We start from the raw sequence: 14498 nt of genomic DNA on the forward strand, positions 1-14498 counted from the left end.
CATGGAGAGCCTGTAATGGTGAAGTCTCAACTGCCTCACGATTCCATGGTGGTGGATTCTGCTCTCAGAAGAGCCAAGAGTACTAGGGACTATGCCTCAGCGCCCCCAGGCAGAGAGCCTAGGACCTTGGATTCTTTTGGGAGGAAAATGTTTCAGGCCGCTTTGCTCGCAGCTAAGATTCAACTTACCAGCTGTACATAAGCATCCACTTTTGGAACTCGGTGAGGCAACTGTCTAGTTTGGTTGAAGCACTTCCTCCAGAGCTCGCCGATCCTTTTCACCAGGTGGTCAGGCAGCAGAAGGCGTGTCGTAAATTCCTGGCCAGGGGTACTTATGACACTTTTGATGTGGCATCCCAAATAGCTGCTGAAGGTGTAGTAATGCGCAGACTCTCATGGATACGTGTCTCTGACCTGGATCATAAGACCCAGCAGCGAATGGCGGATGTTCCTTGCCGGGGGGGGATAACCTTTTTGGCGAAAAAGTAGAGGACATGGTCAATCACATCAAGAAGCACCGTGATGCTATGGATTCTCTCTCCCACCGGGCGTCTTCTGCTACCACCTCCTCATCTAGGAGGTTTTTTGGAGGGAAGAGGAATGCTCCCTATTCCTACAATAGGTGTAGGTACACTCCTGCTTCTCGGCAGCCTGTCCAGGCTCAGTCCCAGCGCGCTCATTCCCGTCGGCGGCGTGCGACTAAGGCCCCTGCAGGTCCCCAGCAAAAGCAAGGGATGGGCTTTTGACTGGCTCCAGTGCAGCATAGCCTCAGAAAAAGTATCTGTGCCGGACGTCTTGGTGGTCAGAGGGAGGTTAATATTTTTTCACCAAAGGTGGCCTCTCTTAACCTTTGATTGGTGGGTTCTTCAAATAGTCTGGTCAGGATACACCCTCAATCTGGAATCCAAACCTCCGAATTGCCCACCAGGAGCTCATTCTTACAGCTCCCAGCACAAGCAGGTACTTGCAGAGGAACTCTCCACTCTTCTAAAGGCCAATGCGGTCGAACCCGTTCCACCAGGGGAAGAAGGGCTGGGATTCTATTCCAGGTACTTCCTTGTACAAAAGAAAACAGGGGGAATGCGTCCCATCCTAGACCTAAGGAACCTGAACAGATTCCTAGTCCGAGAAAGGTTCAGGATCTTTCCCTGGGCACCCTTCTTCCCATGATTCAGAAAAACGATTGGCTATGCTGTCTGGACTTAAAGGATGCCTATACCCACATCTCGATACTCCCAGCTCATAGGAAGTATCTTCAGTTTCGGTTGGGAACTCGGCACTTTCAGTACTGTATACTGCCCTTTGGCCTTGCGTCTGCGCCCAGGGTTTTCACAAAGTGCCTGGCAGTTGTCGTAGCATCGCTACTCAGACTGGGAGTGCATGTGTTCCCTTATCTTGACGATTGGCTGGTGAAGAGCACCTCAGAAGCAGGCGCTCTACAGTCCATGCGGATGACTATTCGACTGCTGGAACTACTGGGGTTCATAATCAGTTATCCCAAGTCCCATCTTGTCCCGGTTCAAAAGTTGGAGTTCATTGGAGCTCTGTTGGACACACGGACGTCTCGAGCTTATCTTCCCCAGGCAAGGGCAGACAATCTCCTGGCCCTCGTTTCCATGGCTCAAGTGTCTCAATAGATCACAGCTCGGCAGATGTTGAGACTCTTAGGACACATGGCCTCCACAGTTCATGTAACTCCCATGGCAAGTCTACATATGAGATCAGCTCAATGGACCCTAGCTTCCCAGTGGTGCCAGGCTACAGGGGATCTAGAGGATATGATCCATCTCTCCACCGACTTTTGCAATTCCCTTCAGTGGTGGACCATTCGATCCAATTTGACCTTGGGATGTCCATTCCAAATTCCTCAGCCACAAAAAGTGCTGATGACGGATGCATCCCTTCTTGGGTGGGGAGCTCATGTAGATGGTCTTCACATTCAAGGAGCTTCGTCCTTTCAGTAAAAGAGTCTTCAGATCAACCTCCTTCAATTACGAGTGATCTGGAACGCTCTCAAGGCTTTCAGAGATCGGCTGTCCAACCAAATCATTCAGATTCAGACAATCAGGTTGCTATGTACTATACCAACAAGCAGGGGGGCACCGGATCTCACCCTCTGTGTCAGGAAGCCGTTCGGATGTGGCTTTGGGCATGCCATCACGGTATGTTTCTCCAAGCCACTTATCTGGCAGGCGTAAACAACAGTCTGGCCGACAGGTTGAGCAGGATCATGCAACCTCACGAGTGGTCGTTCAACATGGGCGTTGTCCTCAAGATCTTCCGAGCGTGGGGAACCCCCTCAGTGGATCATTTTGCCATTCGGATCAATCACAAGGTCCCTCAATTCTGTTCCAGACTTCATGCCCACGACAGACTAGCGTCAGATGCTTTTCTCCTACATTGGGGGACAGGTCTTCTGTATGCGTATCCTCCCATACCTCTAGTAGGGAAGACTTTGCTGAAACTCAAGCAAGACCAAGGAAGAGTGATTCTGATTGCTCCCTTCTGGCCTCGTCAGATCTGGTTTCCCCTTTTTCTGGAGTTGTCCTCCGAAGAACCGTGGAGATTGGAGTGTTTTCCGACCCTTATCACCCAGAACGAGGGGTCGCTTCTACAGCCCAACCTCCGGTCTCTGAATGTCACGGCCTGGATGTTGAGAGCTTAAAAGTTGCCTCCTAGGGTCTTTCAGAGGGTGTGTCCCGGGTCTTGCTTGCTTCCAGAAAAGATTCCACGAAAAAGTGTTATTCTTTCAAATGGAGGAGGTTTGCCATTTGGTGTGACAGCAAGGCCCTAGATCCTTTTTCTTGTCCTACACGAACCCTGCTTGACTACCTTCTACACTTATCAGATTCTGGTCTCAAGACCAACTCCGTAAGAGTTCACCTTAGTGCAATTATTGCTTATCATCATTGTGTAGAGGGTAAGCCTGTCTCTGGACATCCTTTAGTTGGTCACTTCATGAGAGGTTTGCATTTGTCAAAGCCCCCTGTCAAACCTCCACCAGTGTTGTGGGATCTCAACGTCGTTCTCACCCAGCTGATGAAACCTCCTTTTGAGCCACTAAATTCCTGCCATCTGAAGTACTTGACCTGGAAGGTCATTTTCTTGGTGGCTGTTACTTCAGCTTGTAGGGTCAGTGAGCTCCAATCCCTGGTAGTGCATACACCTTATATTAAGTTTCATCATAACAGAGTAGTCCTCCGCACTCACCCTAAGTTCTTGCCGAAGGTGGTGTCGGAGTTCCATCTGAACCAGTCAATTGTCTTGCCAACATTCTTCCCCCGTCCTCATACCCGCCCTGTTGAAGACAAGTTGTACACCTTGGACTGCAAGAGAGCATTGGCCTTTTATGTGGAGCGGACAAAGCCTTATAGACAGTCCGCCCAGTTGTTTGTTTCTTTTGATCCCAACAGGAGGGGAGTCGCCATCGGAAAACACACAATCTCTAATTGGCTAGCAGATTGCATTTCCTTCAGTTATGCCCAAGCTGGGCTGACTCTGGAGGGCCATGTCTGCGTCGGTGGCTCACTTAAAGTCAGATTCTATTGAAGAGATTTGCAAGGCTGCAACATGGTCATCAGTCCACACGTTCACATCTCACTACAGCCTTCAGCAGGATACCCGACCTGACAGTCGGTTTGGGCAATCGGTGCTGCAGAATCTGTTCGGGGTTTAGAATCCAATTCCACCCTCCTAGGCCCATTTCTGTTCTGTTCCAGGCTGCACTCTCACTTAGTTGTGTTTCTTTTCAGGTCAATCTCTGTTATGTCCTCGCCGTTGCAAGGCCCAATTGACCAATGTTCATTGTTTTGAGTGAGCCTGGCTGCTAGGGATACACCAATCATGAGAACAAGCAGCCTGCTTGCCCTCGGAGAAAGTGTAGATACATACCTGTAGCTGGTATTCTTCGAGGACAGCAGGCTGATTGTTCTCACAAACCCACCCTCCTCCCCTTTGGAGTTGTTCCAGTTCTCTGTTTTGCTTTTTATTAAACTGAGGAGGGCATGCTCGCGTTGCGGGCGGGAAGCCGCACATGCGCGGTGTGTTCTGCCTGCGTGGCGGAGCATTCTGGAGAGTTCTTTGAACAATCAGCCCGCTGTCCTCGAAGAATACCTGCTACAGGTACGTATATTCACTTTTCGAGAGTAGGGGAATGTTCTTATGTCTTTGTAATTCTTTATATTGGTACTATGTAAGCCGCATTGAGTCTGCCTTGTGTGGGAAAGCGTGGGGTACAAATTAATAAATAAATAAAATATATCAGTTCTACTTTGAAAAATGATTTATATATTGTATTAGTAGACACTGAACCACACTTTTTCCTTCTCCCCCCCCCCCTCCCCCCTTTGCCACTGCTAGACATCAGCCTGAAAAATCTTTTGGAAGAACGAGAATCATTTCTAGAAAAGGTATGTAATTTTTTTTTTTACCATACCACAGTATATATACACAATGGGGATAATTCTACAAAATAGACTTACATTTTTGTGCTGATTATATATTTAAATGTTTTGGTGTAAATGCCAAAAATCCATCTAAGCACTATTTTGTACATATGTGTGATTTTTAAATAGTTTGTATTTTACAGGTAGGCATACACATAGGTGGAGTCTGTAGAGCATGAATGGGACTCACATTTACATGCTTACCTCTGTCATTTAGGCGTAAGCACTGCTAATATTCTATAAAGGAAAGTAGGCACCTGTTTTCCTTTATAGAATTGGTCTCTGGGCAGTTTTATAGAAGTACTCCCAATGGTTGTAATTTGAAAAATGAATGAATGAATTAATTTACTTTATTTTATTTTATTCTGTATCACAAATCACCAAAGAGCCCAAAGCATGCTACAATAATAAATTCATATATAAATCTGACAATTAAAACAACCCCAAGTACCCTCTCACTATCAATTAAACATTGCATAGACCTCACTAGCACCAGGGGTGTAGCTACGGGTGGGCCTGGGTGGGCCCAGGCCCACCCAATCACAGCTCAGGCCCACCCAGTTTTCCCTACTCCTCCAACCAACCAGTGCACAGCCAACAGGAAAAAGAGCAACTCACTCGAGAATGCCCAATTGCACCCCCCTAAACAAACTGCAGCAGCATCGCAGCACCCACCAAACACCACCGGGACATAACAAGGCCGCATCCCCTGTCCACCGACCACAACGCAAGAATTGCCCCCCCCCACGCCCCAGAAACCCGAAGGAACCACTGAGTCCAGCTCCACCGCCAGAAATCCCAAGTGCAGCAAGAGGAAGACAAGTGACAACACGACCTGGTCACTACAAATGCATGAAAACACACTGCAAGACGCGTCCAGCGACAGCAGAAGGAAGAAGACCCTCAAATGAAGGCAAGGTACACAAGCCAAGAGGCAACACCACGTGCACATCGTCAGGTGATGTCCCCGCAAAAAACCCCACACAGGGAAGTCCATGAGATCGCCATGAGAGAACACAGACACTGCACTACTGCAGCCAGCAAGCTCGTCAGCCAGGAGCATTTCCGCAAGCAAACGAGAGAGCCACCATGTGACATGGAAGCCGACCCCGTACCGTCCGCCACATCAACAGACTTGGCGACACTCCCCCCCCCCCCCCTCTGCCCCCGAATCCTCCAATCACCGAGCCGCTGGCAGCCTCAACGAGAAAGCAGTACACACGCTGCTTTAGACCTGCCCCCGGAAGCCTTTCTTTCTGCTTCAACTTCCTGTTCCCGCGTAGGAGGGAAAATGTAGGAGAGAGAAAAGCTTCCGGGGTAGGTCTAAAGCAGTGTATATACTGCTTTCTAGCTGAAGCTGCTGCCAACTCGAGGGATTGGAAGACTGGGGGGGGGGGCGATACCGAGCGCCACAGGGTTGGAAGAAGAGAAAGAAGACTCCAGTGCTGGTGGTGGCGGTGGTGCTGGAAGGAAAGCAAGCAAGAGACAGGGACGAGACCGGCTGACGAAGGGTTAAAAAAAAAGAGACCACGGGGGGGGGGGGGAGAGTAAGAGAGAGAGATAAAGGAGCACAAGATGGATGGGACTAGGGGATGTGAGGGGAGGGCGAGGGAGCAGAAGATGGATGGGACTAGAAGGTGTGGATGGGTGGAAGGAGGGAGAAGGAGCAGAAGTTGGATGGGACTAGAGGGGGTGGGAGGGAACAGAAGATGGATGCAACTAGGGGTGTGGGAGAAGGGGCACAGAGAAGAAGATGAGTGGGACTTGGGGGAGGGAGAGGGAGCAGAAGATGAATGGGACTAGGGGGTGTGGGGGGGAGAGAGAGGGAGCAGAAGATGGATGTGACTAGGGGTGGGGGGGAAGGGGAACAGAGCAGGAGATGAGTGGGACTTGGTGATTGAATGGGAAAGAATGACGACAAGAGGAGAGACAAGAAATGGGAAAGCCAACCTGGAAAAGAATTTAGAAGACTGACACATGGAAAGTGGAAGAGAGTGGGACCAGTTCACCCAGAAAAATAAAGTGCTCAGACAACAAAGGTAGAAAAGAAAAAAAAATATTTTTATTTAATATTTTTTAATGATTGAGATGTGCCTGCTTTGTGAAATGTACCTTTAAAAAAAAACTTTAATTTTTTATTTTTCTTTAGTTTTGTATTTTGCAGAGTACAGGAGAAAAAACATTTATGTTTCTCTCTTACCCGTATTGCCCTGCTTGTAGAAACTGGCTTTCTTGGGTGGAGGGAAGGGGGGGGGGGTCTTCATTTCAGTTTTTGTCTGAATGTTTTTTGTTTTTTTGTGAGTGTAATGTTGGTGGTGGGCTTCTGGGTGGGGATGGGCTCTTCACGGCCTAGGGGAAAAAAGGTATATTTAATCTTTTTTCCCTAGACAGTGAAGAGCCCATCCCCACCCAGAAACCCACCAATAATGTTGGGGTAGGCTCATTGCACAGGTTAAAAAAAACAAACCAACCTTTTTAAAAAATGTTATGTTGGTGGGTTTTGGGGTGGGGATGGTCTCTGCAGTGCCCAGGTTTAAAATTAAAAAAAACCTTTACATTTAATGTAGGCAGGTTCCTGGATGGGGGTGGCCTCTGCAGTGGCCAGGGCATTAAAAAAACAAAAGGTTTTATATTTAATGCTGGTGTGCTTCAGGGTTGGGGGGCAGACTATGGGGGATGGGTAGGGGATAGGACAGGGCTGACGCTAGATTACAAGGTGAGGGTGGGGGTTAGGGTGGGGCTGATGCATAGCAATGGGATGGATGATGGGGAAGGGAAGGGCTGATGCTGGGCTATAGGTGGGGGGTAGGGTAGAGAAGGGCTGATGCCGGGCTATGGGGCTGGATGGAGAGGTAGAGAAGCAAAGTTTGAAGGATAATATTGCTGTAATTATACTGTAGGATCCTGTCATGTGTGTTGAGATGTTTGCCATTATAGTAGACTTACGCCTGGTCAAGTTTAAGATGTGGGATAATGTAACCATATTTAAAAATATTGTTTTTAAATTGTTGCTGCAGGGCAGATGTTGGGCATACTACTTATTAATCCATCATCAAGTGCATTCTAATGCATTATTTTGTAGCAAGAAACACTACTCATACCTGTATACACAGTGCCCACCCATATTAGCTCTGGGCCCACCCAAAATGTTAGGTCTGGCTACGCCACTGACTAGCACAATGCCTTCTCATGAAACTTTGCTTTTAGTTTCTTTTCAAAAGTTAACTCTCACAATGCAATTCTAGTGGCAATGAATTCCCACATCTTGGATCCCATCACCCTGCCAGCCTAAGAACAAGTAGATTTCAGTCTCACATTACTACATACCATAAGCAGAACTTGATGCAAAGAATGCAATCTTTTCAAGAGATTATGTGTACATAGCAGGTTCTGCAAATATAAACCACCTTCCAAATACAAAAAACAAAGTAGCTTAAAAGTAATCTGATATCCAGCTGGTAACCAATGAAATTCCACCCAAACCAAAGATATGTTAGCAGTGGTTATTTTTTATTCATTAAGGGGCCCTTTTACCAAACTGAGCTAAAAAGTGGCCAGTGCTGATGTCAGTGCCTGGGTTTTCCATGTGCTGCGGCCTATTAACACGGTGGTGAAATGACCGCCTTTCCATATTTTTCTATAATGGCCATGTGCTAATTTCCCCATTAGCGTGTGACTATTACTTCAGGAGCCCTTACCACCACCTGTTTAGGAGGCAGTAAGGGTTTACGCACTAATCGCGTAGCACGAGGTAATGTGCCTATGCTGCCTGATTACCGCAGGCACGCCTACTCTCTGCTCATGGCCACACCTCCTGTGCTAGGATTAGCTCATGTTGAGCGGGAAACTAATATGGGATGCCTCCCACAGTAGTACTCCTTTAGCACACGGTAGACCTGCATTAGGCATACCATACCTTAGTAAAAGGGCTTCTATAAGACTGTGGTCTTATTAGTTTGTAATTAGGAGGCCACAATAAAGACTAATACAATAGTCCAATCTTGATATATGTATCAGAATAGCCAAATCCCTCTGATCCAGTAAAGAATGAATCGCCTAAGCTGTCATAAGCTAGTGAATGAAGCATGCATACTAGATGCTATCTAGTTATTTAAGGACAAATCCTTATCCAACCAGACACCCAAACTTTTTTACAATCTCTTTTTCTCTCGAGAGTATAACCATCAAAGTCTGACTCCTTATTATCCATACAGAGAGATTTTTTTTCCAAGCTGAGCTTAAGTTTAGCCTTTTTAAACCACAACAATACTTTCTGTTGGCATATATTTAAGATGGCAAGTCACCCTAATTTTCTCAAATCCCCATCCATAGTTGAATATCATCAGCAGATAAATAGCAAGAGAACTCGAAATGCTCTATTATGTGGACTACCAGGCTGAAGTACAAGTCATAAATAGGATAGCTCACTTTATAGCAAGGCTGAAGAATTCCATGGTATAGTTTTTATTTTAAGTGTTTTGCAAATCACACAGTTTTTGTTTAGTTGTGAGGAAAGCAAGAAAGATGGTTGATTGCTCCACAGTTCTTCTCTTTTCATTATGTTCTGAACACCAATTTTGAATAGTGTGAAGGGAGTCTGTCAAGCCCAGCTAAATGAAAATTAACAATCCTTGCAGCAACCCAACATGAAAACTTGCAAGCAAACTACAGATCTTTCTTGTAAATTTCCTTTATGATGGCTGCTGAAGTTCTAGCCAGCCACCAGGTCAGTGCTCCATCAGGGGCCAGCCCCGATTACCCTATTGACCTGGCTCCATTTTGGTACTACAAATTTCATGGCACTTTTATATGAAGGTTTGTTCCAATTTGTCTGCCTGGATAACATGAGGGAAGGACCTAGCAAAACGTGAAGGATGGTCCGGAATTTGACAGCTAAGATTAATGCTAAAAAATACAGGGTCATGCATTTGGGTTCCAAAATCTCAAGGGAACAGCATAGTTTAGGATACTTAAAAGACAGAGCACGGTCCACAATCCAGGCCTCGGAGCCCTCTCCTGTGGGCCACCAGGGGGGTGCCTTTTTTACTCTGATGTCACAGTAGGTGCAGACTAACCCCCTCCTCTGTCCTCAGGTCTGGTGCTCACTACCTTGAGCAGAAATCCAAGAAGTAGGGGTGGACCAAGAAATTTTCACAGCCGGTGGTCAATAAAAACAACTTGTTCAGCACCACACAAGTGTTGACCCAGCATGGGGCTGTGTTTCAACAAAACAACTGTCTGCTTCGGGGGTGTGACAGTTGAAAATCACAAAATATATGTACAGAATATTCTCCGATAACAAGCAAGCTGCTTGTTCTCACGACTGGGTTGACATCCACGGCAGCCCCCACAAACCGGAAGAAAAGTCTCGCAGAAGGTAGCGTACGCGGGGCACGCCCACCGCGCATGCACGGCTGTCTTCCCGCCCGTGCGCGCCCGCTCCCGCTCTGTTTTTGTTTTTCTGCACTGGAGAGAGACGCAGTTTTGTCCCTCTCCTAGTCAGCCCCGGAAAACCGTTTCGCAACCTTGTCCGCTATTTCTTTCTAGTAGTACGCGTGTTCGCGCGTTTGTTTCGTCGTGTTTAAAACAAAAGTCTCCTTTTTGTCGAGTTTTCTCTTTTATTTTTGCGTCGTCGCGTCCATGTTTCTTTTTCATGTGGCTTTTTCACTGCCACCATCAACGGTTTTGACTTCGCCAACGCGATTTTTCCCGTCGATGTCCTCGAAGGTCCCGAGCGGATTTAAAAAGTGTGGTCGGTGCGGCCGGCAAATCTCGCAGTCCAATACTCACGCTTGGTGCCTCCAATGCCTTGGGCCGGAGCATAATTCCAAAGTGTGCACCTTGTGTCTTGGCTTGAAAAAGCGGACGCAGGTGGCGAGGCAAGTTCTTCGGGACCGTCTTTTTGGAACTTGCACCGGCCCTTCGACGTCGGCAGCATCGGTGTCGACAGTGGGATCTTCGGTACCGGTGTCGACGACGTCGGCGCCGACCATGGCATGGACCCCAGGAGTCGACCATGGCCCAACGACCTGCCAGCGATGGCGGCGGTGAACGGCCGAGTGGGCAATCCGCCTCGGCTGGTCCTGCCGCCCAGGGCCATCAGGACCGAACCCTTTCGGATCAGACCCCCAGAGGGCGCGGGGACTCCACCTCCTCCTCATCCATGCCACGGAGCGCCGATGACGGGCATCGGAAGAAGCTTGCGAAGAAGCACCGTCATTGGTCGCTCACGGCGCATGGCACGGGCAGCTCAGGGACATCGAGAGAAGATTCGATCCCTAAGAAGCGCCCGCGCCGGGAGGAGCGCTCTCCCTCAGTTGAAAAGGTGTCGATGCGCAGGTCGTCGGGTACCCCGGTACCGTCTCCTGGACCCAGACAGCTTCGAGCACTGACGCCCGCACCGGCTCCCCAGCCTCTCCCGACAGCGGCCCTAAATGAGTGTCTCCGAGCCATCCTTCCAGGTATCCTGGAGGGGCTGATGCGCCAGGCCCTGCCGGCACCGGGGGTGCTTGCTCCCACGGTGCCGTTGTTGGAAGTGCCGGCTGGCTCTGGCCCTGTGATGCGGTCTCGATCGCCACTCAGGTGGAATCCCCGTCGATGGAGGGAGCTTCGTCCCCGCCGGCATGGGAGTCCACCTCTCGGCACCATCATCGAGGACGCGGTTCCTCGGGGTCAAGACAGGACCAGTTTGCGGTCTGAGCTCAGAGAGCTCATGTCCGACACCGAGCAGGAGGCCTCGTGGGGGAAGGAGGAGGATCCCAGATATTTCTCCTCCGAGGAGTCTGCGGGTCTTCCCTCCGACCCCATGCCTTCACCGGAGGAGAGGAAGCTCTCGCCTCCAGAGAGCCTCTCCTTTGCCTCCTTTGTCCGGGACATGTCTATTAGCATTCCCTTCCCAGTGGTCACCGTGGATAAGCCGAGGGCTGAGATGCTCAAAGTCCTTGACTATCCATCACCACCTAGAGAGTCCTCCACGGTACCGTTGCACAATGTCCTGAAGGAGACACTGCTTCGGAACTGGTTGAAGCCCCTATCTAATCCCACCATCCCCAAGAAAGCAGAGTCATAAGTACATAAGTAGTGCCATACTGGGAAAGACCAAAGGTCCATCTAGCCCAGCATCCTGTCACCGACAGTGGCCAATCCAGGTCAAGGGCACCTGGCACGCTCCCCAAACGTAAAAACATTCCAGACAAGTTATACCTAAAAATGCGGAATTTTTCCAAGTCCATTTAATAGCGGTCTATGGACTTGTCCTTTAGGAATCTATCTAACCCCTTTTTAAACTCCGTCAAGCTAACCGCCCGTACCACGTTCTCCGGCAACGAATTCCAGAGTCTAATTACACGTTGGGTGAAGAAAAATTTTCTCCGATTCGTTTTAAATTTACCACACTGTAGCTTCAACTCATGCCCTCTAGTCCTAGTATTTTTGGATAGCGTGAACAGTCGCTTCACATCCCCCCGATCCATTCCACTCATTATTTTATACACTTCTATCATATCTCCCCTCAGCCGTCTCTTCTCCAAGCTGAAAAGCCCTAGCCTTCTCAGCCTCTCTTCATAGGAAAGTCGTCCCATCCCCACTATCATTTTCGTCGCCCTTCGCTGTACCTTTTCCAATTCTACTATATCTTTTTTGAGATACGGAGACCAGTACTGAACACAATACTCCAGGTGCGGTCGCACCATGGAGCGATACAACGGCATTATAACATCCGCACACCTGGACTCCATACCCTTCCTAATAACACCCAACATTCTATTCGCTTTCCTAGCCGCAGCAGCACACTGAGAAGAAGGTTTCAGCGTATCATCGACGACGACACCCAGATCCCTTTCTTGATCCGTAACTCCTAACGCGGAACCTTGCAAGACGTAGCTATAATTCGGGTTCCTCTTACCCACATGCATCACTTTGCACTTGTCAACATTGAACTTCATCTGCCACTTGCACGCCCATTCTCCCAGTCTCGCAAGGTCCTCCTGTAATCGTTCACATTCCTCCTGCGACTTGACGACCCTGAATAATTTTGTGTCATCGGCGAATTTAATTACCTCACTAGTTATTCCCATCTCTAGGTCATTTATAAATACATTAAAAAGCAACGGACCCAGCACAGACCCCTGCGGGACCCCACTAACTACCCTCCTCCACTGAGAATACTGGCCACGCAATCCTACTCTCTGCTTCCTATCTTTCATCCAGTTCTTAATCCATAATAATACCCTACCTCCGATTCCATGACTCTGCAATTTCTTCAGGAGTCTTTCGTGCGGCACTTTGTCAAACGCCTTCTGAAAATCCAGATATACAATATCAACCGGCTCCCCATTGTCCACATGTTTGCTTACCCCTCAAAAAAATGCATTAGATTGGTGAGGCAAGACTTCCCTTCACTAAATCCGTGCTGACTTTGTCTCATCAGTCCATGTTTTTGTATATGCTCTGCAATTTTATTCTTAATAATAGCCTCCACCATCTTGCCCGGCACCGACGTCAGACTCACCGGTCTATAATTTCCCGGATCTCCTCTGGAACCCTTCTTAAAAATCGGAGTAACATTGGCTACCCTCCAGTCTTCCGGTACTACACTCGATTTTAGGGACAGATTGCATATTTCTAACAGTAGCTCCGCAAGTTCATTTTTTAGTTCTATTAATACTCTGGATGAATACCATCAGGTCCCGGTGATTTACTACTCTTCAGCTTGCTGAACTGACCCATTACATCCTCCAAGGTTACAGAGAATTTGTTTAGTTTCTCCGACTTCCCCCGCTTCAAATATTCTTTCCGGCACCGGTGTCCCCCCCAAATCCTCCTCGGTGAAGACCGAAGCAAAGAATTCATTTAATTTCTCCGCTACGGCTTTGTCCTCCTTGATCGCCCCTTTAACACCATTTTCGTCCAGCGGCCCAACCGACTCTTTGGCCGGTTTCCTGCTTTTAATGTATCTAAAAAAAATTTTACTATGTATTTTGCTTCCAACGCTAATTTCTTCTCAAAGTCCTTTTTGCCCTCCTTATCTCCGCTTTGCATTTGGCTTGGCATTCCTTATGATCTATCCTGTTACTTTCAGTTGGTTCTCTTCTCCACTTTCTGAAGGATTGTTTTTTGGCTCTAATGATTTCCTTTATCTTACTGTTTAGCCACGCCGGCTGACGTTTAGTCTTTTTTCCCTTTTTTCTAATACGTGGAATATATTTGTCCTGAACCTCCAGGATGGTGTTTTTAAAACAGCATCCACGCCTGATGCAAGTTTTTTACTCTGCGAGCTGCTCCTTTCAGTCTTTTTTCACCATTTTTCTCATTTTGTCGTAATCACCTTTTCTATAGTTAAACGCTAGCGTACTTGATTTCCTAGTTTCACTTCCTTCAATGCCAATATCAAAACCGATCATATTATGATCACTGTTATCAAGCGGCCCTCGTATCGTTACCCCCTGCACTAGATCATGAGCACCACTAAGGACTAAGTCTAGTATTTTTCCTTCTCTTGTCGGCTCCTGAACTAGCTGTTCCATGAAGCTGTCCTTGATTTCATCAAGAAATCTTATGTCCCTTGCGTGTACAGATGTTACATTACCCCAGTCTATATGCGGGTAATTGAAATCCCCCATTATTATTGTGTTGCCCAGTTTGTTTGCGTCCCTGATTTCCTTTAACATTTCCGCATCCGTCTGTTCGTCCTGGCCAGGCGGACGGTAGTACACTCCTATCACTATCCTTTTCCCCTTTGCACATGGAATTTCAATCCACAGTGATTCCAAGGAGTGTTTTGTTTCCTGCAGAATTTTCAATCTATTTGATTCAAGGCTCTCGTTAATATACAATGCTACCCCTCCACCAATCCGATTCACCCTATCACTACGATATATTTGTACCCCGGTATGACAGTGTCCCACTGGTTATCCTCCTTCCACCAGGTCTCAGAGATGCCTATTATATCTAATTTTTCATTTAGTGCAATATATTCTAACTCCCCCATCTTATTTCTTAGGCTCCTGGCATTCGCATATAGACATTTCAAACTATGTTTGTTGTTCCTAAGTAC

At 47.8% G+C, this 14498-nt stretch overlaps 1 protein-coding gene across 4 annotated transcripts in view; it reads left to right on the plus strand.

The window, feature by feature from the left end:
• LRRFIP1 (LRR binding FLII interacting protein 1) overlaps window positions 1-14498 on the plus strand; it is a 997950-nt gene that overhangs the window by 719493 nt on the left and 263959 nt on the right. For all 4 annotated transcript variants that reach the window (XR_003942957.1, XR_003942958.1, XM_030210921.1 and 1 more), the window contains exon 16: window positions 4359-4408. Coding sequence is in view for 2 of the 4 variants with exons in the window: in XM_030210921.1 (XP_030066781.1) it covers window positions 4359-4408 (50 nt within the window). In the remaining 2 variants the exon portion in view is untranslated. The remainder of the gene's footprint in view (window positions 1-4358; window positions 4409-14498) is intronic.

Source organism: Microcaecilia unicolor, chromosome 7, assembly GCF_901765095.1.
Source record: "Microcaecilia unicolor chromosome 7, aMicUni1.1, whole genome shotgun sequence".
NCBI classification, from domain to species: Eukaryota; Metazoa; Chordata; class Amphibia; order Gymnophiona; family Siphonopidae; genus Microcaecilia; species Microcaecilia unicolor.